General features: G+C 42.2%; 1 protein-coding gene across 3 annotated transcripts in view; it reads left to right on the top strand.

Moving 5' to 3' along the window:
• Nucleotides 1-26,824, top strand: part of sema5a (sema domain, seven thrombospondin repeats (type 1 and type 1-like), transmembrane domain (TM) and short cytoplasmic domain, (semaphorin) 5A) — a 107,105-nt gene that overhangs the window by 36,593 nt on the left and 43,688 nt on the right. For all 3 annotated transcript variants that reach the window (XR_004212848.1, XM_031850374.1, XM_031850375.1), the window contains exons 3-10: nt 750-849; nt 2,894-2,939; nt 11,171-11,233; nt 13,953-14,051; nt 18,490-18,703; nt 19,970-20,255; nt 21,556-21,691; nt 26,276-26,480. Coding sequence is in view for 2 of the 3 variants with exons in the window: in XM_031850374.1 (XP_031706234.1) it covers nt 750-849; nt 2,894-2,939; nt 11,171-11,233; nt 13,953-14,051; nt 18,490-18,703; nt 19,970-20,255; nt 21,556-21,691; nt 26,276-26,480 (1,149 nt within the window). In the remaining variant the exon portion in view is untranslated. The remainder of the gene's footprint in view (nt 1-749; nt 850-2,893; nt 2,940-11,170; nt 11,234-13,952; nt 14,052-18,489; nt 18,704-19,969; nt 20,256-21,555; nt 21,692-26,275; nt 26,481-26,824) is intronic.

Here is a 26,824-nt window from a genome sequence, read left to right as displayed (position 1 = left end):
ATGCTTGCTCCTGTGAGTGTATTACTATCATATATTGGATTATTAGATTGTCACTGATGCAGTAATGTACAAGCAGCATTTTAGAATTGTAGTTGGTTTGACATGGAGCTCATACTCTATATACTTTTAGGTAGTTTAAACTATAACAAAGCATTGTATTTCATCAACTGATTTTATGTTTTGTATGTCAAATCTGACAAGTAACTAACAACTACAATTATTGAATAAATGCAGAGGAGTGGAAGTATTTCAGTAAGTAGCATGAAATGGCAATGCTTTGTTTCACTTTGACAAAGGTTTTGACATCATTGACATGATGTATGTAGCAGGTACACCGACACCCCACGCAGTCCATTATATTAAACCAGCCCCACCTCTTCAGACGGTAACATGCCGGCTTTCCAGAAGTGTTTTCACCTGCCAATAATGCAGCATTACCGCCCTATAACTAAAGGCCAGAAAAAGTTTTGTCCATGTAAACTAATTGTAATGCAAGATACAAGTGCGATTGCTCAAGTGTTTACATCACAGATGTTTCACAACATCACAAGGTAGGAGGAATGGTAAAAGTCAGAACAAAGGCAGTCATGGACGGACTTGCTGCTGTTGTGAACTTGGCCTTTAAGGATTAGTCAAGTGACAGCAGCCCTTTGCACGCACCTCATTCATCGGTACAGCTGTCATCGGCAGTCATAAACTCTCCGCTCTGATTGGCTCACTCTTTTTTTGTCTTGTGATGTCGTTGGCAGAGATGGAGCCGTGGATCTTCAGGTTCAAAGCAGAGGGCACTGTGGATTACTCACAGCTGATCTTCGACCCGGGCCAGAACGAACTGATCGTCGGTGCCAGGTAACCCATATATGAGTGTGTTTTTTTGGCTCTTTCTCTTTCTTTTTTTTTGTCTCCCATCTCTTTCTTTTGTTCTCTGTCGTTTTAGTGTCTTTTCTTGATCAGTGATGATCAGTCAATAATAAGTTTCTCTTGATGTCTTCAAAGGACAGAGAACATTGGCTTTGGAGTTGTTTCCAAGCCCATTGTCTTTGTCATGCCCAGCCAAGTGTGTGTGTGTGTGTGTGTGTGTGTGTGTCTATACGTTCACACTGTGTGAGTCTCTGGCTGATTCCAGATGAAGTGCGGTCTGCACTTTTCTAAATGGCTTGGTTGTCAATAGAAAGAAACACTCACCACAACGTGAACAAGAGACAACAAGGGAGCCAGCAGGAAGGTGAGCAGCAAAACAAACAGAATCAAAGTGAGCCCAGGGAATTTACTAATGCACCCCAGGACCTTAGATGGAATCGGCTAATCAGGGAGAGTGTGTATGTGTGCACAGATGAAGAGCAAAGGTTGAGGAGGCGAGTGGATTCTCACTGAAACTGCTGACAAAACTGTGCTAATATAATATAAAACACATGTGCAATGTCTTTTTTTTTTTTTTGCTGCCAATCTTTTCATCTTAGCTACAATTCAGCCAGTTCTATTAACACATGGTATTTGGAGCACTCAAAAAAAGAAAATCTAATAGGAGATTTAGTTATATTCTCTGTGCCAACTCGCCAACCAACTGTGAAAGGCGTTGTGGCTGGATGGATGGCTGCAGGCTGGGTTAGAAGTATGAGTGATAATGGAAGGAAAGAGGGATCGATGCAAATATCAATAGAGTAAAACAGGGGGCCGCTGCCACGCTGAGACCTGGCTGATAGCCACTCTTCAGGAGATTGATAGATCTCGCTGAAAGTGTTGGTATGTGTGTGCAAGAGCGTGCATGAACATGCTCAAAGATATGGAATTAGTTATCTACCTTATGAAAAAACAATTCTTGCTCTTTAAAAACGATTGCTGAAATAAGAACACATTATGGGTTGTTGTTAAAGCTATTCCAAAATCTCTGCCTGCAAAATAGATTTTTAAGCGATGCAAAGAAAAAAGTCCTTCAGGTCGATTTCTAAAAAGGGTTTTTGCTGTGATATGCACCAAACTTACCAAATGCTTCAGACAATTTTCTTTTGCCGGCATGGACTGACAAGACAGGAGTCTCAGGGGAAGGAAATCACGATAAATTATGCTTTTAGTCCAAATTGTCACGTTTCATGTGATCTCATCCGGGTAATGTTTTATAATGGTTTTAGTAGACAGCCCGAGACATTGTCAGTCAGTATACAGAATATTCCTCTTGAGAGGGCATTCATTAGAACCTAATGTTTCTTGAAAAGTTATAAATGCGAAAGGCTTCAGTCAAAGCAGGATAGACACTTATTAGTGAGGTTTCACCGCCAGGCTTTTGATTTTTCAATCTCTTTCTTTGTCTCTCTGTTTCTCATACACACAAAACTCAAGTAGAGCATTCTGTAAAACGTTTTAGCACTCCTTCATCCAGTCTTTTTTGCCTCCTAATTATGTGTTGAAGAAACCTAGATGTCCATTGTTTGCTGCAGTGGTTGAATCCAGCCATCCACTGCATTCGGTCCCAATGAGAACCCTGATGAAACTCGTACAGCTTTTGACACGAAAGAAGAATGTGTGGAATAAAAAAGACAATATATCCGGTTCTTCTGCACCAATTTTGATCATTTTTCAAACTGTCCCTCGTCACTCCGACAAGGTTACAGGAGTGCAATGCTAAATCGGTGGAAAAAACTCTGTTCAGTGTATCGACATCCTCTGAACTGCAGTTTAAGTCTGTCTGCTCCCTTTTGGGAGGTGGAAATCCCTTAGTGCTGGTGGCACCATGGGTAGGGGGATGGAAATGAAGGAAATAGAGAGATAACACAGATTAAAAATGGCACAGAGCTTTGGCCTTACAGCAGAGGTGCCGTAACATCCACACATCCTGGTTTATTTTAAGAAAATGGCTCCATCAACTCACATACTCCTTTTTTTTTTTTTTTTACAGAAATCACCTCTTCAGGCTCAATCTGGAAGACCTGACACTGATCCAGGTGAGGGCTAATTCTCTCTTGCTCTGTCTCTCTGATTCTCCCTCAGTCTGACTCACCGAATTTTCTGAGCGAGTATGTGCTCACTCTGTTTGCTCTTATACAGTCACGCTGGCGCAGGTATCCAGAGCGCTGCCTGCCTTCCAAAAAGCGCCGCACTGTAGTCGTAGCGTGCTGCCAGCTCCCACAACTTTAAAGCTGTTACAGTAAAATGGTTTAGCATTTCACATGTCACAACAAGTTCCCATCCAGTGGAGTGACAGTGGGTTCGGGGGCGACAACGCTGTGGGTTGATACACAGACCGAAGGGAAGAGTGATGATGTAAAGAGCAGACAGCATAAATACCCTGCGTGTTTAAATCCAGTTTACAACCGTATATGACACATATTCTGCAGCTGTACTTCCACACATTTTCTAGGGCATTAACATCTTTTGCAATGTCTTTAATACAATTCTACCATTTTGGTTAAACTCTCCTGCTGGTGAATCAAAGGGTCTGAAATATTAAACAGTAATAAAAGAATGCCAACTTCAGGGCTAGAGCCCTGACTTTGGTGACATGTTGTAAAATGTGGACAAAAATGCTTAAATACAAGTATGCTTAAGGTAGCAATTATTATTTTTTTTCCCTTCTCCCACATGTTGTCATTCTCATTTTTTTCTACATCCTCTCATTTTTCTTTTTTTTTTTACTTCACTTGTATGAGCCCACATCCCCCCTGTGGCGCTAAGCATTTTGTGACCCACTGAGTTACCATACAAACATTGACAGATTGAGGGGTTTATTGCTTGACGGTAGCAACCAGGCTTCTTTAAATGCTTTGACAACTCATGATGTTTGCCATTTACACCCTGGAAAACCAGGGGAGAGGATGAAGAGAGGAGAGAAAGAGTATAGCTGGATGGAACAAAAGGGAGGCTGGAGGGGGGAGCGCTGGTGATATAAATCCGCCTGGAAAGGGAAAATGAGAAAAAAACGGTCCGACGAAATAAGAGGCAAGACTGAATTTGCCGGATAGGAAGGAGTGAAGGTTCAGCACGAACAAAGGAATCAGGGAGCAGTGAGACAGCACACAGACAGAGGGAAGCAACCCCTGATGATTCATGTGGTCTTTTGTGGTCGCTCGCTGGGACAAAAATGCTTTTTAAACAAGCTCCGTGCCAGCCGTGCATCCAATCATCCCTCCTTCCTTATTTCATCCTGCGCTCGGCTGGCGCTGCAGAATCAGAGAGGAGATTCCACCGATCCAATCAACCGCTCATCTCCAAGACATCTTCTCTTAAGAGAACAGGAACATGGTAATCCCTGCCAAGCCCTGGCGCCAATTTAAGGTGACCTGTGCCCTCGTGCCTGCTTTGCATTTGATTGGACCGGGGGCTGCAGAGTCAAGAGGAAGGCTAAGTTCAACTGCTGGAGTGATATTCTTCTATTCGCCTCCCTCTGAAATCCTTTTCTCTTCTTCCTTCTTTTTCACCCTGGCATAAAGCAGGAGATTAATTGCAAAGAGATTTGGTTGCCTCTGTTACTGGGTTGTTGGATATGAAAGACTTGAATGAATTTCCCCTTTGGCACCCGTTGCTCCACTCACATTATGCATTGCTGGTTGATCAAATATATTTGCAAGGGACCATGCTGCTGAGCGAACAAAAGAAAGTTTGAGCACAAACAGTCGTTAGTAGCCCAGTGCATTTTCTTGTGGTTGCACCGCTGTTCCAAAGAGTTGCATGAGGCTCTTATTTTTTTCTTCCTTTCCCGCAGAAGGAAAACAAGCTAAAAGCTACACCTACGCTTTCCTTTGTGATTTCACCCCATCCCCATGCATCAGCCATGTCAGATAATGCCCAGTGGCGGTGATTTGTTCTTGCATGGCTGGCAGCGTGAAGAGGGGAGGCTGTGTGTGTGGTTTGACAGAGCACAAGGCTTAGAGGCGGTGTAATACAAACAGCCTATAATACGCTAAAGAGGTGGATATAATTACCATATGATCAATGACGGGCTGATCTCATTTTGTATGTGCATGCATGAAACATTTATGAAAACAACAGTCAAGGACTTCTGCTACATGGAGGCAAAATGAATCCCACCCACTTTTCTTACCCTTGGTTGCAGTATGATGAGTTGTTTTCAAGCATTGTGCAAGGCGGACAATAAACACTGAATGCTTGGTAGGCTTACCATAGTGTTATGGAGGGTTTAGAGTGTAGTGACAGTTAGGGTGGTAGCTAAACACTGCTGGTCTAACCCGCTCTATTGCACATATCGAGTTGACACTCACGGATCGATAGGCCTGAGCCCAGCAACCATAATCTCATCAGTAAATGCCCTCCTAGCTTGGAGGTAATAAAAGAATGAACAAGAACATCATATGTCGGAGAGAGTAGGGACCGGGAACTTTCTTAAAAGAGTTGACGTGAAGCCATCTGAGAACGTTTACGCTTTCATTGCCCAATTTGAAGGCTACCCCTCTAATTTTTCCTTCAGTGAATCCTGGAAGTGGAAAGGGTTCAGTCACTTATAAAAGAAGTCACTTTACACGTCTGTCTGAGGAACTATAGACATGTCAGGAAGACACTTTAAGAATCACGAAGAGAAAATCGTCCACATTACGTGAACTTGCTAGCATGTACTCGAACTGCATGGCAATCAGTTTGAAGTGGGAAGAATCAGACCGTGAAACATAAGCAAGCCCTTTTGGCCTTGATTGGAGTTAATATCTGACACTTGAAGTTTATTTTCTGCAGTGTCTCAACAGTCTGGAGAGGCCTTCCTCTCCCTGTCATCCTCCACCCTCATCCTCACTGATCTGGAAAACAATGTCAGGAACAAAAGGTGGAGCGTTTTGTCCTTGCTCCCCTTTCAAACCTGTGCAGCTGAAGTGAAAAAAAAAGGACTTAACTCTCTGCAGAATGCACAGTGCACAAGACTTTTAGAGCTAACTCAGCCAAAGAATAAGTAATAAAAACGGAAACCGCAAAGCACAATATCCTTCCTCCATCTAGAGGTGAATCCCACTTTATACCTCACATCTGTTTGGTATTGTCCTTCTTCCCCTTCTGTCCGTCATTCAGCTCCCTGCCCTTGTCTGCTGCCATCTTTGGGCAGGAGAATCCTCACTGTCATAGCCCTTATCCACCTCCCATTGCCCACTGCAGAGAGGGGACAAACACTAATGAACTGGCCCTTCTGCATTTGCATTGTGTTCAATTTCCCATTATGCTGCCAGGGCTGATGAATAGCCAAACCGGCTCGATGTACCACTCAGCGTTGTGTTTCCCGTCTGCCCATGTGTTCCCCAAATAATGTCCTTTTGACGTTGTTGAATACCCTAATGCAGTGATTCCCGTTACCTGCTTTTAGCTCCATCTTTACACGTTCACACCTGGTATTACAACAGGCTACACACTTTCATGCTGTTCCAGAAAGCTAAAGTATCTAATTTGCAGGCACAATAAGAGCTTGTTGAATTCACAATATCCGCAGCAAACGGTGCTAATGTTAAGAAGACATTAAATGAAGAAGATGTAAGATTCCAATATTAGCGCGCTGTTTCCCTGCTAAATCGAAACAGGATGCAGACACTGCGGCCCGAGTTTCAACAGAAACACTGTGGCACAGCCTTAGTCAATAAGCACTAGGATGAGGAGGATCAGTGGCATTGTTCGCCATTCGATACAGCACCAGAGGAGAAAAGTAGTGGATATTCACTCCAGCCTCTCTCTGTTGTCACAAAAACTCTGTCCATAAAAGCTCCTCTTGGCAACAGTCACTGTATGGGGTTGAGATGTATGTCGTGCCTCCATTTTTCTTCACTGCCCCTCGTATAGTGTGGTTACGACGGAGAGGGGACTCCAAAGCAAACAAAAGGCTCCCCTCCAGTCACACATGTTGCATTTCATGGGCATGCCTCTTGCAATTGTAATTCGTCAGACAGGCAATTATCCCTGCTAATCAGCAGCTTACAGAAACTTTCCTCCGTAGCTCTGGCAGCATAGCTAATTCAATTGCTAGACCCAGTGACTCGGCCATTTACATGCATGGAGTGAAACGCATCAGTGGGATTGGAGATACAAATACCAGCACATTCAGTGAAGATGTTTAATCAAAGTAGTAAGCGGCCGAGCAGGGGGTCATCACAACTCTGACTTGTCTTTTTATGGTGTTATGATGATACGTGTAGTGACGCAGACCTACACATTCGCTGAGACATGACATCAAGACCGATTTCATGTGTAAATCTTTCAGTGGCTTACATCAGCAGACATCAGTGTGAATAGTATAGTGAATAATATTGTGCCATGCACATCAAAAGGCAATATCAGCTATTCATAAGACAGATTACATTTCCCCGGCAGGATTTGTCCAGCTCTCACTCTCAAATCGCGGTCCCCTTGTAATGAGGCACACGGCCAGTCGTTTCATAGAGCTAGACAGCTGTCAGCAGCGAGTGTGTTCTCCGGACCCTCTTTATGCAAAATATATTCAGTATCATGTCTGGAAACAGCGCTGTTTTGAAATTCAGCTCCTCACTCCCTCCTCTGTCTCACTGACTACTTCGCTCTGCCCACACTGTCTCCCTTGTTCTGGCTGACTCCTAAGTTGGACTCTGTTTTGTCTTTGTTGGTTTTTTTTTTTTTTTTTTGGTCTGTTATTTTCTGTTATTTTCCGTTTTTTTTCTTCTCCTCTGTCTCCTTCTATCTCCCTCCCTGCCCACTCTCTCCCTTGGTATCTGTCCTGAACGCACCTCGACCACAATAGCCTCTCAGTGTGAGCGCTGACGAGAGCACAATGGTTCATCTCTGAGGATTACAGGGGACAGTAGAGAGGGCGGACACTCGCAACATAACATCGTAGAAATCTTATTTGTTATTGTCCCTGAAGCAACAAAGTACTGCTACCAACTGGGCCAAATTCTCTCCGCCTCTCTCTGAATTTATACATCTTAATCACATTCCATTTATGTTTACTTTATTCTTGACTGTAAACCTTTTGTGAATAAAAAAAAGTACTCACCAAGGGATTGCGGAGATATGACAACACGTTCTAACTCCCAACTTCTTGAATACCAACGCTTGGTCAGTGGCCTGAACTTCAAACTATGACGCTCTAAGGAACCCGTCTAAAGTCAGTTCTGGATGTGTCGGGGACAATGTGTCAGTTTCGCATTCAGTGTCTTTTCAAAGTAAACTTTTCAAGAAAGCTGGACACTATTTTCTAAGATGGCACTAAAGATTGCCACTACATCAAAATTGATTCACAGTCCGTTATAATATCTGGGGGCTTGCAGTTAACAGACTTTATGGTTCAACTTTGATCTACTGTACTTCTCGTAGTCACTCTCAGTTTTACATCCAGATGAAATAGGTTTAGACAAGCTGGATAAACTTTTGGCTTGTTTACAGCGAGTCTCATAATCATCCATGGTTTCTTTTTGTTTTTTGCCCTGGCTGTTGTAGTGATGTCAGTTGTTCCCAAATGTTTCCCTTTTACATACTGAGTGAACGAGTATTATGTTATCATACCCAATGAAATTAATGAAAATAGATGGTTGTAATAAACCATAATTATCCTCTAGCTGCTGTATAGCTCTTCCTTTTCCTCAATATCCGATGGTTGCTTCTGTCCAGAGATGATTACAGTGCCATGATGGATATTTCATTTTCTTTTGGGCCAATTCGCCAACATGCTCAACTCACTAAATTTAATCCTGGTCCTCTCTTATTCTCTCATCTTCTTTGTTTCCCCTCGAAGTCTCCATTTCCGTTTCTTATAGGTGACAAAGGCACAAAAAACTGTCTTTGTAATGCAGCTTTCTAGTTATTATTTAACGACAGCGGATTCCAGACATATTTCTGTTCAAGACATATTCATCTCAGGAGCACAGTGGCTGAACAAAAGCATGTTAATGAGATTTTAATGTTTCCTAATGGTACTGGCATTTGTGATTCTGTTCTTTAGTCTGGACCATTTGAGGCAGGGCAGTGAGATAGGGGGGCTTTAGTGGTCAATGATGCCAGCATATCCCCCACTTACAGACCTACGGACATCACCCCTTTCAGCAGTCGTAAAGCTGATTTCTTAAAGTCAAGATGAAATGAAAAATGCCTTTTTAACCATTTTAAATCATTTAACATATACTATATATATAGCCTCTGCCGTCAGTGTATGAATGTGTGTGTGATTGGGTGAATGTTGACATGTAGTGTAAAGCACTTTAAGTGGTTAAAAGACGAGAAAGGCACTATTAAATCCATTAAGTCCATTTACCATTTAAATGCTGAGCCCGCCCACCCACTTTTTAGCAGTGCAAACAAATGCGAAGGATTTGATTTTAATCTGTACACTCCTCGAATATACCGTTTCACAGGGGAATATGTCACAGTACAGTAGCAGAAGACACTCTACTTTCCATTGCACTGGGACTAGAAGATGTAATACTGTATACTACCTGCTTTAAACTAATTCAGGTGACGATAAATCACATCTTCTCCCCGTAATGATAAAAGCAACCACTTTACCCCCATTAATGTAATCTCAAGTTTTAATTTCGCATTGTATTATGATTGATTTTTACCCTGAACATGACTGAGTAAGATTTCAGGCCATTAACAGGCCCCCCCCCCCCCCCCCTCTCCTGCAATTAGTGAAAGCGCTTTTCAGCCCCTACATTCAATTCAGCTGGGACACGCTGTGTGTGCAGGCTGTGCTGCTTGTGCTGATGTGTGTGTTTTGTGTCTGTGTTGTCTGCACCGGCCCCAGAATAGCCAGCTTTGGCCTGGAATGTGAACTGACACATGCATACACACAGAGAAGAGCGAGAGAGAAGCCAGCTCACATTAATGCTCCATATCTTATCCTCCCTGAATAGCACCCCTCACCCTGAGCTCTCTTCGCTCTCTAAGCTCCCTCCTGTTACTGCCTATGTGTGCATTTATGTATCAGCGTGTACATACAGGTCGGGTGGCTCTACTCCTCCCAAAGGCCAGTGGAGTGGAAAGCAAAAGCCTTGTCATAAAACACACACAGGAAACTCAGAGCCTGCTGAAAGAGGAAATTAAATAAGTTTTCCTCAGTGCTGAGGGGGGCTCAGCTTTTGTTTTCCCTCTTTTCCTGGCATAAAACAGTCCTGATACCAAGGTGAGATCTAATATTCTCTTTTAGTTTGCGATATTTACTATATTCCCACAGGGAGTGAGTTCCTGAGCCTCTGGCCACTAGCCAGGTTATTACTGCTAGAAACTCTTGTCTATGTGGCCAAGAAAGAAGTTCAATAGTTTCACTTTTAGAGATTTTTCGTGACTTGGCGTTAAGTGTATTGTTGCAGCGGCCAATTTTTCTGTTAAGTATTCCTCTGTCTGCCAGTCGGAGCTGGTGACAGTGATGGCTAATTCTGCCTGTCATGAGCGTGAGTGTCTTAGTGGCCCGGTGCTGTCCCGAGGCCAACACTCATGAATAGAGAGCTTTTGTCGATGAGAAAGGCCCCCCCCTAGAGGTCACGCTGAAATTAAACGGTAGAAATTGGAGCACGCTGGTGTCTTCACCCCGGGGGAGACGAGTCAACGTTTTATCTTATTATTCCTCTCCCTCCTGTAGTAAAATGTAAAAGGCGGCCTGCTGTTTCTTCCTCACATTTAAATCACGTTGACATCCTACTCCAGGGAACTCACGTGTTACGCCTTCAAGATGCTCCTTTTTTTTCCTCAACCATAAATCAAATCGGGCATCCGGCTCTGCGCAAACTTATCACTCGTTTCTTGAGCTCTCTGCTTGGTATGCGCTTTAATTGGATTTTGCGTCTGTATTTAACCTGGCTTATAAACTTATACTGTATACCGTAGTTGGGTATTTGTGATTGCCTATATGTGGGATTGAGACCCCAGTGAAGCAGTAATGTCAAATTCATTTCCTGTTAGTTTCTGCTTTAATCCATTCCTCCTACTCAAGTCACAGAATAATCAGCACCCAGAAATCAATGCTTCACCAGCATATCTGACTTTTCGCAGTATGTGGTTTTCTATTACACTTGTGACCGTGTTTCATGTTTTCTCTGGCATATTTATTGCCCCTGCTATCTCAGACAAAGTCACCAAACATTACACTTACTTCAAAAAGGTGGGAATTGTGCGAGTTGAGAGCCAGACATTGTTTTCTTTTGGTACCCTGAGTGGTTTCTGATGTTTGCTTCTTCTTGATGGTTTATTGGGAGCCTTATGCTGCTTTTCTTTCTCTCCGCAGGAGGCTGAGTGGCGCTGCGATGAGTTCACCAAAGGAGCCTGCTTCAGCCGTGGAAAGTCTGAGGTGAGTTTAAGTGATGTGTGAGCTGTTCAAACGTCACACTTTTATATTGCCTTATCTGACCCTTTGCCCCATGTTGAGAAAAACAAGTTAGTTTTAAAGTGATGAAAAAAAAAAAAAGTGTCTGTAAAAGTACACTTCATGAATTTGGTTCATGTTTGCGACTTTGCGGCTCACTCGACCTATTGGTTTTAATAAAGGCGATTAAAGGGGTATTCAAGCACTTTATTATCCCCTTAAGTTTGTTGGTGTGTGAAGGACAAAAGGCCTAGATCCTACACTTCCCATAATACAACTCAATAACATCTCTTTGTTTTGCTGCTCCCTATATGTCTGACAACATGGCTAACAAACTTCAAACTCCACACTGGTGGTAGTGCAAGAGTCCACAAACATGTTAGTGGCTCTGTCAGGCTATACTTGAGCTTAATGCCAACATCAACATGTTACTATTGACAGAAATACTACATGAATGAATGCTGTCTCCCAGTGGAACTGAATGCCCCTGATGTCAAACTTTCCCACCAGCGAATCAATGCTACATAACAGCTACAGAAAATAGATCTTCAAGAGAGAAATCACAGATCCCCCTTCATTTTTACAGGCAGTGTTGATCAACTCCAGAGAGCACATCAAATAGCTCACTAAAATGTAAAAGAAATGTCACGTTATGATGAAACATATTGAAGACTGAAAGCAATGTGGAGCGCTTTATTCAGCTTTAAAATATAGACTCTGTGGGAATTCCTGCTTTGTATGAGAGATCATCCTCAAAAAGGATCTCAATCAACTTGTTCCAACTTCCAAAACCTCCGCCACACTCCTATTTATAGGCCTTTTAAAGGGAGTTCCTATTGTTTTTGTAGTTTCGTTTTGCGCAGAACTGTATGTTTTTGTACGTGGTTGGCTGGCAAACCCCTGTCTACCAAACAGCTGGTTTAGAGCTGAACTTGACTTGTAGGTGAACTGCCCAGCCCTGATCCCTGTATGTGTGTGCACCGCTGTGTATTTATCCTCCTGTGAAAGGTGGTTAGGGACCCATAATAGGCATTCTCGGGCTGGCCAGCATAAGATAGCTGTTGTGAATTACAGACCGAAGCTACCTCAGTCCTTGAGAGTCACTGCTGTTGCCCAGAGTCAAATTGTTTTTCTCACTGAGGATCAGATCCTGTGATGTACACTAAGAATAGCATTAAAAGACTTCATTCTCCGGCAGTTGACAGGGCCGCCGATGGTTTATTACCTAGCTCAGCGGGCAGCAATATACCATCGCTTAGGCTATTATACAGATACCGTGCCTGTGCATTGAGTGAATTTACAAGTGATTGTTTTTGTTTTTTCCCCTAATGCACGCATCCGCTCTTCTTTGATTTGATTTATTTCAACCAGGAGAAGAAAGGAGAGTTAAATTGACTTGACAGGACTTGATTGCAGACTCTGTTTTGTTTTATAATGCGAGAGCCAAGCATAACAGCCTCTGTATTATAGTACAGACGTGGAACATTTGTCACGAAGTTTTTGTAAACAAGTCAAGACCGTTAAGCTGGGCAAATATTAAATATGCCGTTGTTTACCGCAGAAACAAACTGCAGGGGAAGAATTTAATTATGCAGACCCCACATAAGCCACCCTCACTCCTGCATCAACGCACACACATTTACACAAGCATACAGTGCACGATGAACTGCACAATCAGCACAGATATATAGGCGCACCTAACACGTTTTACGACCCACACAGTGTTTTGAAGAGGCACACACATGAACGCACATACTTAGGCTGTGCTTAGCACCGGGGAAGAGTTGTTTTATGAGTCAACCTTCATCTTGATAGGGGGAGATAAAAGCCCTTCCCCTCATTTCTCCCTCCACCTCTCCAATGGGTGCCCTCTACTTCTAATGCAGACCCTTGAGAGAGGGGGGAGGTGGTGCTGCCCTGGGCACCTCCAGTGGCTCAGACACTAGCAGATTTACAGGGTTTTAAATTTCTACGAGGGTCCCAACCCAGCCGTGGCCCCTTTCAGATGGAGCAGACCCAATGAGTTTATTACCTTGTCCTAGGACTAAAAAAACAAACGCCGCTCTCCGACATGACTACTGACTGCTGTTGTTTTGTTGATGGAAATCCCTAGTAAACCTGCATGAAAGCCCTACGGCGACGTTGCAAGTTCATGGCGTTCAGCAGCAATCAATCATTCAGTCAATCAATCATTCACCGCGTTTGCACCGCTTTATTTGTCGCGTGCTTTAAAACCAAGCGCTGAGTGGTTTGCTAGAAACCCTGGCCAAAACCTCAGAGGAGGAGCGAGCCAGCAAGAGAGTGATTAACGTGTAGCCTACTTCACCGTGATTTAGAGAAATCTTGTTTTGAATTGGTGAATGTCAAGAGCATGCCCAAAATGCTACAAAGCTGTGGCAATTTTCTAAACTGACCCTGAGTGGTCCTTTCTCACGTTTGCTGCATTTATCTGTTTCTACCTCAATCAGATCCCTCTCCAAATCTGGTCCCTGTTGAATTAAGATGTGACGTGGCTAAGCCGTGTGGGCATTAGCCTTGATTTGACTCTGTCAAGCTCGGTCACGTTTTAGAGTAGCCCTCCCGCAGTTGCAGGTGTTTGTCTCATTTATTGGCATAAAGTGTAATTTTGTTTCTCTGCCTAATACTGCTGCTTGTCAATGGATAACTAATGGTGCTGTTGCCCTTTGCCGGTGTGTTTCCACAGGAGGAGTGCCAGAACTACATCAGGGTGCTGCTGGTGAATGGGAACAGGCTGTTCACCTGTGGAACCAACGCCTTCACCCCCATCTGCACCAACCGAACGGTATGAACAACAGCAGCGTTTCTTTTTCTTGCTTTTTTTTTCAGACTTTTTTTTACCCTTTTGTTTGAAGGGTTCATGCAAATGCTAATTATTCTTAACCAAATTAAGGCTTCTGATATAATTTAAATGACTGTGTTGTTTTATTTCTTTTTTTTGGTCAACGATTATAGTTCAGTTGGAATTTGGCAAGTCTCGTCTTTCTTCTTCATTGTTCTGTTTCCTCCTAAGTATTTGAGCTTTTTCCAACCCAACACTTAATCTGGTCAGTTAATCAAACAGTGCGAGACCGTTATTTTTTCAAAGAAGACAACACATTCGTCCACTTACAAATGAAAAGGAAAATTCATGAGCGATAAAAGGTTTTATTTCTCTGTTCAACACAATCATAGGTTTTGCCAATACAGCCTCACTTGGTGTGGTGGGGCTAATATAACCAATAACTTATGGTAGCTAATGTTAGCTAGACATATAATAAATATTTCATTTTACTGACTTGATTACTCATGTTTTCTGTTGCTCCTGTTATACAAACCATCACCACTATCCCATTATTCTCACATTATGTGGCCTCAATGGTGGTTATTTAGCAAAAGTGGAATTTGAGGAAATGAGGGAAAATTTGGAGATAATAGAATTGTAGAAAGATTTAGGCATTGATTTCTATTGAAACACAGTGATAAGTGACAGTGCTGTGGCCAAACTAAATAGCAGTGATAAAGGAGCAAGCAGACGCGCTATCAATGCTATAACCGAAAACCAAAGATAAAGATTTGCAACAAAAGATTTATCTAACAAGTTTAAAACATGTTGTCGGGTTTAATACAGTGCAGGGTGGAAGTAGACAGCAGCCGTAGTTGCTCAGTTTTCTTTCTTTTTTTCTATTATATGCCACGTTCGTTTGTCAGTCACACCTAATACCCCAGGAACACATCTTGATAAGTCATTATCCTTCAACAGGAGTGATATTTCAACCTGGGTAAGCTTGATAACTTCGCAAATATAAATTGAAGTGTTCTCAATCAAACTGACAATGTCAGATAGAAAAGGCCAAGGTTGATCAGCAGATTTAATCAAGACGTGATGGAATTGTGATCTTGATATCACAGGATTTAATGCAGTGTGGCTGTTCTCGCTTCCTCTAGTGTGCTGTCAGGTATGTAGACTAATTGTAAGATGAATCTTATTTAGCTCGGTTATTTAAGAAGTCGTGTTTCTTCAAAATTGTTAAACATCATAATCAAAATATTGCCTGGAGCTCATTACTCCTGATAATATATCCTGGTCTCATCTGTGCTGCTTTGCCCTTCTTCATGAGTCATTGCCGTTAATTAATTTTTTTTTTTTGTATCAAATCATGTTGTCTTTTCTTCTTCTATATCTAATTATTGTAAGGTACCACGATTTCAATTCTCTCCCTCTCATGGTTCTACAAATACAAGTATCAATACAAGTAACTAAAGTGTTTTTTTTTCCAAGTGCCCACTGAAGTTCAGTAGAGACCAACATTAAAAATGTCAGACTATTGCTCACCTCAGAACATATCAAATACCTATGTTTTCTGTGGGGTTTCAGAAGAGGAGGCTGCAGGAGTTTACCATTATGATGACATTTGTTTTGGTCCAAAAGCATTGCACCCAAAGGTCACGGGCTCATAATTACTGTTTACCGCTGTGAAAATACATATAGTTGAAATATCATGACATTATTATAGCAGTATTTCATCGGGGGCTGTCATATTTACTAACTGAGCGTCATTAATGTGAAACACAGGTCGAGCACAGCAACAGCACCCTGGAGGATGTCTTTTAATAAAAACATTAAAAATAGCACATTTCCGGCATTTTAGCTTCTTATTATTGAAGGAGTAGTTTGGGTCAGTGGACTCTTTGGTTTCATCACGGAGTACTAGATTTATGAGGTTTGCAGGAAGAGTTATTTTTGCCAATTCAAATATCACATGAATTCAATACATTTATTTTTGCTTATTTGTACATTTGTACGTTTGTATGTTATGTGAGGAATCATTTAATGTCTTTCAGAATAATAAGACAAAAATGTTTCATCGATGCCACTTAAAAAAACTGCAGTCTTAACATAATTACACTTAAGATAGCTTATCAGTCAACTGCAACTGTATAGTATTTCAAAAAGCACCATCAATTGGAATTCACTTTCATAATAGTTTGTCATTTTAGGAAATACACTTCATTTCAATTCACTTCTTTTATTCATGTTTTGAATGAGCAGAAATCTCAATCTCTAAACTCCAGCGGTTTATAAATAATCCAAATTAATTTATGGATCACTGACATATATAATTGAAAGAGATTACATCCCCAAACAAAGGACGCAAAAGAGGAGGGAAGAGTCAATCATGTCTACATACGTGTTTGCTCAGCAGAGATTGCAATTGAGAGAAGTTGATCTCCAGGAGAATAAATATTTGAAAGCAATACAGAATATCTAAACGCCTTACTGCATTATATTCCATTATATTTTTATATTTTCACTTGTCATCTGCCGCCTGGATTTTGTGTTTTCCTCTACATAAATACAGACATTTCCATCATAAATTGGGACATAAAAATCACCACAATGCAGGAAATAGTGTTTGACACTCAAACCCCCCCATTAATGAAACAAAAGCTTGGGTCGTACCACTGACGGGAGGCAGTGGTTGTGGAGCTTGTGCCAAAAAAACTCAATGACAGTGATAATATTTCAACTTATGCTTAGTGATAAGTACGTCAGTATGACAAAACAGTTACGTAGAGCAACAGAATTTATTGTTTATTCAAAGTTCAGAGTTTATTTAACTGACTCTCACAGCAGTCTATGTAAGCTCTGAGTTGTCTCCTTCTAGAAAGTCTCTATTGGAGGGATTCAAAGTCGCTTCAGTGTTCTACCCACACAGCTGCTGGGTGCACTATAGAGACGACTTTCACTCCACTTCCTCAAAATGCAAAGGGCGCACTGCAGTCTTTCCATTTATCACTCCTCCTCTTGTTTTTCTAAATGACCCAATTGACCTAAAAGTATCTATTCCGACCCACAGAATTAGCCCGTCAATACCAGGCTTTCATCTCAGGCTGGCAGAGCTCAGACAGGGCTGCTCTGTTTTGCTGTGGTTTGGGTGGAGTAGAGGTGGCAGCAGTTAACAGAACCCTCGATCCAAATTGACCGGCTCCAGGAAATTGGCTAAAGAAGTCCCCCCCCCCCCAACACTTGCGTCGAATGGCATCTGGCCTCCTGTGTAGAAGTGTTGTCTACCAGTGAATCAGGCGAAATGTGTGACGAGAGACTGAGCTGTGAATCTTTCGATGCGCTGCCACTTGAGGTCCTCCGCAACCACGGAGGAGTCAAAAATGTAGAGCCCTGATTGATAGAAAGGTAATTGGAGATAGAATAATTATAATGATCATTTGCGGATTTTAAAACCTGAGATTAGTGCAATCTTTTCACTCATGCATTTGCCCTCAGAACTTAGATGAACTTGGATGGAAGCACAAACCGTGAGCTAATCCTCGTATACGGTGTTTACTTTTGCACCATAAAATATAATTGCAGCTTGGATTTAAAAAAATGTATTACTTCGTTTTGGTATTCAAGGCTGAGTCACTGAGCTATGGCCTGTTTTTTTTTAGTTGTTTTTTTTTTTTTTAACTAGGAACCAGTGCAGTGTGTCAGGGCTAAGCCGAGGTCATGCAGTAAAGTATTTTTAAAAAGCGGGGAGTTGGATTTGGCCTCATATTCAAATGCAGAATGCCGGGGAAGGCATCTCACATCAAGCCACGTTTGGACTCAGAGAGGCTTCTCAAAGATGTGGTGCAATAATGTTATAAACAGATAAACAGCTTTGTTGTCCTGTAGAGACACCAACCACACAAAGACAAACTACTCTTGCAGCCAGCCAAGAGTAACTGGATATAAGAAGGCTGTTTTAATAATTATATTGCTTTCTGGACAGGCTGCCTCGTAACATTTTGACTTAAGGCAGCTGCTCTGTTTGTGTGCTTTATGCTGCTAATGATTCTAAATGCGTTCTCTGATTATGTTTGTTACTTCTGAAGGTTTTCCTCACACATATATATATATATATCGTGTGTGTTTCGCAGTTGATGTAAACTAAACAAGACATAATGAGAAGTATTTTAGTCTGTCTGCAGGAACAAACAACATTACCAGACCTCTCCGGTTTGTTTTTTAATTTTGCACTTTGATACTCTGTCCTATATTTTTATGCAGTCTTTTTCTGCAATGATCCATTATTTAGAAATAAGGAAAAAATACATCTTTGTTTATTAACTCAAAGGATACTCCTGTTACAATCGAAATAATGTTCTCTTAGTGATATCTAGGCATCGCCTGCGTCGATGCTCTTTCCAGTGTAAACACTTTCTCCCCCCTACCTCGATTTCTTCTTTTTTGTGTGTTGCAGCTGACAAATTTGACAGAGATTCACGATCAGATCAGCGGGATGGCTCGGTGTCCTTACAACCCCCTCCACAACTCCACTGCCCTCATCACCTCCAGCGGGGAGCTTTACGCTGCCACGGCCATGGACTTCTCTGGGCGGGACCCCGCCATCTACCGCAGCCTGGGCGGCCTGCCACCTCTGCGCACGGCCCAATACAACTCCAAGTGGCTGAACGGTATAAGGGGACTGCTAAAGTTTTGGGTCCAGATATAGATGGAGATGTTACTGTTTATGTAAATGTATGTAAACATTGCATTTTATATAGAAAGAAACAGTAAAGGAGAAAATTGCTTTTTAGCTTTTCCCACGTCAGCCATTGAAAATCAGCCCTGCAGCTTGTGGAGATTCAGTGTTTTGCTCAAGGGTACTTAAGATGCTTATCTAACACAGAGTAGCAATATGTCTCTCTTCGTTGAAGGATCGTATTCCTCCTCAAATCACCACTGTGTGGGCAAAGTAGTGTAGCAAATGCTGGAAAATTGATCAATTGATAATTGATCTGTTGCATTTTATCAGTAAAAACAATTATTTCTAAAGTTACAAAGCAACTAGAAAATCTTTATATTTATCTCACCCTGTCTTTGAGGAGCATGAAATTGTGAAATTGTCAGGAATCGATGTATTTTTCCCAAAACGTTCAGAGGAAGCACAAACCTCCTCAGTGCAGATTGAAGAACTTCAGACAGCTTAAGGTGTCCAGCCTACAGAGGAGCGGGTCAATCAGTATCTTGTCAGCAAGTGACTTTTATCTGATTCACATTTAAGCTGAATTGAAAAAAATAAATTAAAAGCCACCACATACATTGCTTTGCAGCAACCTTCTGGGAAAAAAGGTTTAATAACTAATTTTATGGCGAATTGATTTCTTTTTTCCCCCTGCACTACCCTCCAAAGGTGCCGAGAAGAGGAGGGTTGAAATGAGGAGGAGGGGGGAGGTGGGGGGACACTTTCATTTAAGGGTGAATTAAATCACTGTCAGCGAGAATAAAGTATGCGGTTCAGATCAAACAATGTCATACATAAAAATGAACGCCTTAGCTGTGACAGTGTCGTGGAGGTCACGTGCTTCAGATGGGGTGAAAGCTATTACGCTACACCTGTTTTGGTCATTTCTCATCCTAACCTTTAGGTTTAGGGAGTGAAAAATGAGTTTTCTTATTACAGCACAACGCCATTAATAACATGGCCTGTCGTTAATAATCCTGATCACCTGCTGTTGTGTGGGCCTCACAAACCCCGCAAGTCAATCAGTCATAACACATACCCATTCGCTCTCCCACTCACTCTTCCTCCCACCACCTTAAATATTATTCTTTCGGTATTTCTTCTTCCTCTCTCTCTGCACTGCATCTTTCTTTCAAAGCTCGCTTCATTTATTTTTTTTCTGTGTCTTCTTTCTCCCACTCATTTTTCTCGTCTCTTGCCACCTCTCCTTCAACAGAACCGAACTTCGTCTCCTCCTACGATATCGGCAACTTCACCTACTTCTTCTTCCGGGAGAATGCAGTGGAGCATGACTGTGGCCGAACAGTGTTTTCCCGCGCGGGGCGTGTTTGCAAGAACGACATCGGTGGCCGCTTTCTCCTGGAGGACACGTGGACCACCTTCATGAAGGCCAGGCTGAACTGCTCCCGACCGGGCGAAATACCCTTCAACTACAACGAGTTGCAGGGAACGTTTTACCTGCCTGAGCTGGAGCTGCTCTATGGTATTTTCACGACCAACGTGTGAGTAAAATGAGATTTTACAATAACCATAATTACCAACTTTTAAAACTTTAAATCTATTTTCCACAGTCACCCCAGTTCCATCGGTATATTTGATATCTGTATTGTTTGCGTTGTAAAGAATGAACCAAAGTGAGATCCAGCTCGCAACATCATAACAGATAAAAAAAAACGCCAATTTATATAATTTTATTTTTCCCTCATTTGTTCTTTTTAATGCATCCGCGGAATAGCTTCATGTATAATTCACAGTGATTTTGGCATCACATTGTCAGTTTTGTAAACAAACACACTTTGACTGCATTAGCTTGGCATGTGACCTTTTTGTAGCATGCTCACTGAGCATATCAAATTGAGTGATATGACAGTGAAGTTTACATGGCCAAGTGCATCTTAAATTGAATTTCCAGTAGAGATATCCACCTATAAACACTCAAACCTGTTACAAGGATCGCTCATTGCAGTACCATCTGACATTTAAATCCCATGGAAAAAGCTTATCGTCACTTATTAGAGCGTACACTGTATCATGCACATGGGGGATGTAAGAGATGGCATGCATCCATGGATGAAAAGTATAATTTTCTATTTTCGCAAACATTCTTTCCTCTTTTTGTCTCTCCATCTTTATTTCTTATTTTTTTACTTTCCCATACTCACACACACACACACACACACACGCACAGACCATTATTACTGTAAAAGCTGAGTAATCTATTCTTTATGGTCAATGCCTTCACATTGCTGAAAAAGAAGTCTTTTGAAGGGTATTGGAAACATTTCCCCCTGCAGGCACAGAGTCTAATGAACAGCCGCATAGGATTATAATTCACATCGCCCAAGTCTCTCAGTTTAAGTTGAGAGTTAATACTCTCATTCTTTACTCTCTCTTCGGAGAGCAGAGACTGGTACTTGTTGAAACTGACAGCTTAAAAAGTCAAAGCTGTATTTCAGGCCCGAGATCTGTACAGTTAATCAGACAGTCTGAACAGCTTAATTGTGTCCTGTGGCTGGATTTATAATCCAATAATGACGATCACTTACGCCAGCGTCTGCATCTGTCTGTCCGGTGTTTGATTTGTATTGTTGGCTAAGAGCAATACAAACACACAGAGGTCAGATTCACAAATACTGCACCAACAACATCCGTACAGAGTTGTGCTATGGTGTCCTTTTTAAAATGCCTTTAATCCAATACTTTCCTCTGTTTCTCCCTCACTCATCCATCATTCCTTCTATCCTCTCACCCCCTTTGTTGGGTCTCTCTTCCCTTTTTTTTTTTTCTGTTGCTGACATTCAGAAACAGCATTGCTGCATCTGCGGTGTGTGCCTTCAATCTCAGTGCCATATCACAGGTTTTCAACGGGCCCTTCAAGTACCAGGAGAACTCACGGTCAGCGTGGCTGCCCTACCCCAACCCCAACCCGGACTTTCAGGTAACAAAGCTATACAGAGGAACCCTGTTTGTTATTTGTTTGAACAGCAGAGAGTCTAAGCAATTTATTTCTATTAAAAGATATTTTAATACAGCCCAACATTGGCAACACAACAGTCGCGCCGCCAGCATGGCGAAGGCAGTTTATGAAGTGTGAGTTAAAGTTCAAAGCTGATCTTTAACGATCATTTGTTCATGCTTGAGGAGATTTAAACCCAACACACTGCTAAACAAGCCAAAATAGTATGTGTGGCTGGGTGCATGCCTAAGGAAATGTATGCATGTGGTGTGTATGTGTGTTCGCCCTGATGAGCCTGCCTCAGATCTCCAGAAAGCTCTTGACTCTCATTAATTTCCTCTCATATTGAATCATCTCTCTCTCTATTCATGGACAGACACATTACGACCGACCGTTTAATAATCCAGTGGTTTTTACAATGGCACAATCATTCCTTTAAGCCTCGTTTTGTGAACTGTATTCCCTTTTTATAAATACACTGTCCTTGTTTTGCACAAGTGGCACTTTATGTTTATACTCCGTCCTGAAACTCGGAGGGGCAACCAAGCAGTACCAGGGCGCCTTATCCCGATTTTAGGTGCTGCTGTATACCGATGATACAGAGGGAATGTTGTATTAGCCGAAGTGCCTCTCAGTTGCAGCGTGTTCAGCAGATAGTGAGGGAGCTAATCCACGCAGCTCTCCGTGAGGGATTGAATTCCCTGAGGTCTGGCTGCCAATGTGTGACACACGCCTCACTTCCACACGTTTCCCATCACAGGCCCTCGATCATGTTTCCGTCAAGCCAGCAGCTACATGAGCATTCGCGATGGCTGCTATCGAGAAGTCACACACACACATTATCTATAATGACTCATGCAGGAAAAAAGCGGACGAAATGTCCGTGCAGAAAAAAAGTGCTAGCTGTGGCAGTTTACTAAAAAAAAAATACATACCCATCTGTAACTTACAATATGTCTCACCGCCGTCATGCGTTCATATATCTACACGTCTGAAATTCACTTACCGTCAAGAAAACCAATTTCTTCTATCTGTTGATATATTTGTTTCTGCTCAGAATAATGTAGTACATCACCAAGATGTTTCTATATACCATAGGCTTTTATGAGGCTGTTTTCCTCAATGATAAACCGGGATCAGTTCTTCCGCTCCATCCACATCTCTCCATTTAAGCTCGGGCACAATAGCTGCTCCTCACCGCTGGACCGATGCACACTTTATCTAGGTTTCAGTGACATCTTCATCAGCATTTGTCAATGTTGGAGGATTAGATTTACGAGCGCAGGATTTATGGCCTGCCCATTTTTTTTTTTCCCAGCCCTTTGTACACACGCACACACACACACACACACACACACACACACACACACACCTACAGTCATGCAACATATACCTCGAGACCAGCACCTATAAAAGCCAACCAAATACACATGTATTGTACACAAATACGCCCACAAAAATAGAGGGTTGTTGATTGCTGCCAAATAGGGATAATTATCACAATGAACTCATCACTCAACACACACGCAGACACAGACACTGGTCATTGATTGAGAGCTTAATTCCCCATCTGTCTGCAGAGAAAATCCCCCCATTTATTTGCGGATTGATCCTGCTGGGTTTATTCAGTCATGTTCGACAGGCGTTTGGAGCTAATACTGTCTCTGTGTTGTATAGGTTTTCTGTCACACTGCAATTGCTTACTGTACAAACACATTCATTGTCAAGCTCCATGTGCAGAAAAATATGGAAAACGCAGCACCATTTATGTGGCTGTCCAATCAGTGTTGATGGTCAATGTAGTCAATTGAAGCAATACATTCTTCAGGGTGTGCTATATTGACAGGGTAAGCTGATTTCTCCTGCTTGCGGTACCAGGATGCATTGCACGCAAGCTTCTGTTCGACGTCGCCTCTACGCGCACGATGAGCTGCTTAATTTGTGCACACACTTTAAACTCTACTGTACATTCACTTAATGTCATCGCTAAACTGAAACTCTCCTCTGCTCCGATCGCGCTCTCTTGTCAGCTCACACCGCATCACTCTCTCACTCCACCACACACACACACACACTACAGTTCTGGCTCCGCTCTTCTCCAAATGAGCTACGTTACTCTAACAACAACCAGTCGGTGTTTGCTCTCTGTGGCAGAGGCTCTGGAGGGTCTCTGCCAGCCATTAAATCCCCGCTGCAGCGTCGGCCTCTCTACGCTGCAGTTCTTTGTACTTATACTCTGACTTGAATAAATGCGGCTGATTATCCAAGTCAGGCAAAACACTGTCAAATGTATTCTCGTCCATAACACCCTCTGCACTCATATTGAATCGAACAAGGTAGTTCTGTTTTAGAGTGGCATGGAGCACACCCATGGGCTGCCCTGAGAAATCCAAGCTGAAATAGCAGCCTGTAATTCTTACTTGCACCACGTCATACACCTACGCTGGATGCAGGAACAGAACAACAGATTTTTGCAGCTGCAAACTCAGCTTTCTGGGTCAATACGGCACACACTGAGGAATTTATTGATTAAATAGACTACTTTTACTGTCAACACTAAAATACACATAAAAGGTGCCAAATGTCCCGATTATCTGGAGCCAAAACTGATGAACTTTTATAACCAGATCGAGGGTGATGGAATATTTAACGACCTAGGGAGGATTTTCAACAAAAGCCCATTTTGCAAAAACATGCTGTAATACAACCATATTTCTCAGAGGCACTTATCACCCTGGCAGAGCACAGTGCGCTGACGATGATCACGACAGCTGAGTGTCGGATGGGCCCTCAGCCAAATGATGGTTCTGTCCCTCACCTTGACTATACCGAGGGAATCACCACATCCGTCTCTCTGTACATTCACAGATGTCATAGACCCTCGCTGGTCACATGCAAGGACAAACCACAGAAGGAAACCTTAGACATATGTTATTATATAGCCCTCAGCACACACACACACACACACACAGTACACATTTTTGCACAGAGAGAAAGAGGCACAGAACCCTGTCCTTCAGGGATTTAATTTCCCAACTCCTGATGTGTCGAGGGCACTGATCCGTTGCCTATCCCGGGGAAGCCCACCTCGATTCTCATCCGTCAGCCCACGGAAGGCCAGGGATTGATCTGTATAAAGTGCCCATTCTGTTGCTACCGTAGCTAGTCAGCAGGAACTAATCGCCACCCAAGGTCCAGTCTGAGCTTAGTACAACGAGGCTGCGTACGGTTAGCCTGGAGCAAATCCGTGCAGTGCATCTGCAAATCTATGTTCAAAACAAAAACCGTACCAGTCATTTGGGTCAGCGTAATTGTAGAGCGTGGCTTATTTTTGTTTTCTCTTCTCTGTATCGTGGAGTAGTAGGCCATATTCTTTGAGGATTGAGCTTTAATCCACAATCCTCCTGACCCCAGTCAGGGACCTCTTTCTCTGAGAAGGATATGCATGGTTAGCTTAACTGATCCAGCTCTGCCTCAGCTGGACTGGTTTTGTGCCTTGGCTGGCTTTGTCCCTTTCTGCCTTTTTGGGAAAAAAAAAAAGGCACTACATTCCCACCCTTAAAAGCATGAATATTGTCACTGGACAGCAACAACGTGCTTCAGAATGTATACTGTATGTATCTTGCAGTTCGATTTTAGTATCATATTTGCGATACATAAGTCATGATAATACATTACGCTTCTAATGGCAGTATATGCTGTATAATGAGCAATATTAAAAAACGCCAACGATCCCTTCATATTAAGTTTCCTAGAAGAAAAGAAAAACACCTAAAAATATGAACACATTATATTGTTAAAACAGATTTATAAACCTGCAGTATCACAAAAATTGAAGATCTATATTGGACTGTGTAATATTTCCCTCTTTTAACTCCCATTTGGAGACAGTTCATTTTATTGAGCTCGTTTTCATATATAAAGTCGGGGAAATGTCTAACATATTAGATATTTCACATTATAACAGAGTGCTGCGGCACTGACTCTGCTTCAGTAGAAAAACTCTACTGGGACACAGAACAAGGACTAACAGTCAACAGTACCTGATAAAACCAAATTAATTTGTAATGATGAAATCTCTCTATTTATATGAGATACTTACTGTTTTCTTCTTCCTCTGTGCCTGGACTCTGGCTCTGAAGATAATAAAACACTTTTAAGATATCAGCTTATTTTTGGGGTAAAAAAGAGCAATCAGAGACATTACTATTGGTGCCAACAAAACTCACCAGCAATATATGCGTATGCATATGAGGAAAAATCTAATAAAAGAGCCAACTACCTGCTCAGTCAAACATTCATTCAGTCGTCTTCCATCAGCCGCAGTGTATTGACTACAAAGCCTTGAGGTCGTGAGGATAGCAAACCATCACAACGAGGCTGCAATCGACTTTAAAGCCTTGTTCATTTAATCATTCAATCCCTCTCTTTTATCATCTCTGGTGGTACTTCTGGACAAAAAAAAAAATGAACCATATTAACGTGGCTTTTCATCCCAAAGAGCTTGGAGCTTGTATTAATGTAGTCAGTCCATCATTTCCTGCTCTGTCTTCCCCACCTCCACAGTGCGGCACCATTGACTCTGGCTCCTACGTGAACCTGACTGAAAGAAACTTGCAGGACGCTCAGAAGTTTTTGCTGATGCATGAGGTGGCCCAACCCGTGGTTCCCGTGCCCTACTTCATGGAGGACAACGTGCGCTTCACTCATGTTGCGGTGGATGTGGTGCAGGGGAAAGACATGCTTTTTCACATCATATACTTGGCTACGGGTGAGTTCTTCTTAATATGTGTATGCATTGTGTTTGACTTTAAAGACCTTGAGACAGTATTTGTGTCTTTATTCTGTACACATTATTTTCTCTTTTTTTATTCATTGTTGGGTGCTTGCATGTGCCGTCTGAGATTTTGTGACTTCTTAATGATCATGAAAACGTATATATCAATCCCCACCTTAATATTCACGATTAGGTCCTACATAACCACATCATTTCTTTATTTGGTTATCTCACAAATAAGATTTCTGTATTTATTTCAAAGGTTTGATATGGGGGGGGGGGGGGGGGGGGGGGGGGGGGGGTATGTTAGTTGGCACAAGCAAGCACCCATAATTAGG

The sequence above is a fragment of the Anarrhichthys ocellatus genome, unplaced genomic scaffold (genome assembly GCF_004355925.1).
Source record: "Anarrhichthys ocellatus isolate YVR2014 unplaced genomic scaffold, GSC_Weel_1.0 scaffold10, whole genome shotgun sequence".
In the NCBI taxonomy this organism is placed as follows: Eukaryota; Metazoa; Chordata; class Actinopteri; order Perciformes; family Anarhichadidae; genus Anarrhichthys; species Anarrhichthys ocellatus.
This window is presented reverse-complemented; position numbering and strand designations above follow the sequence as displayed.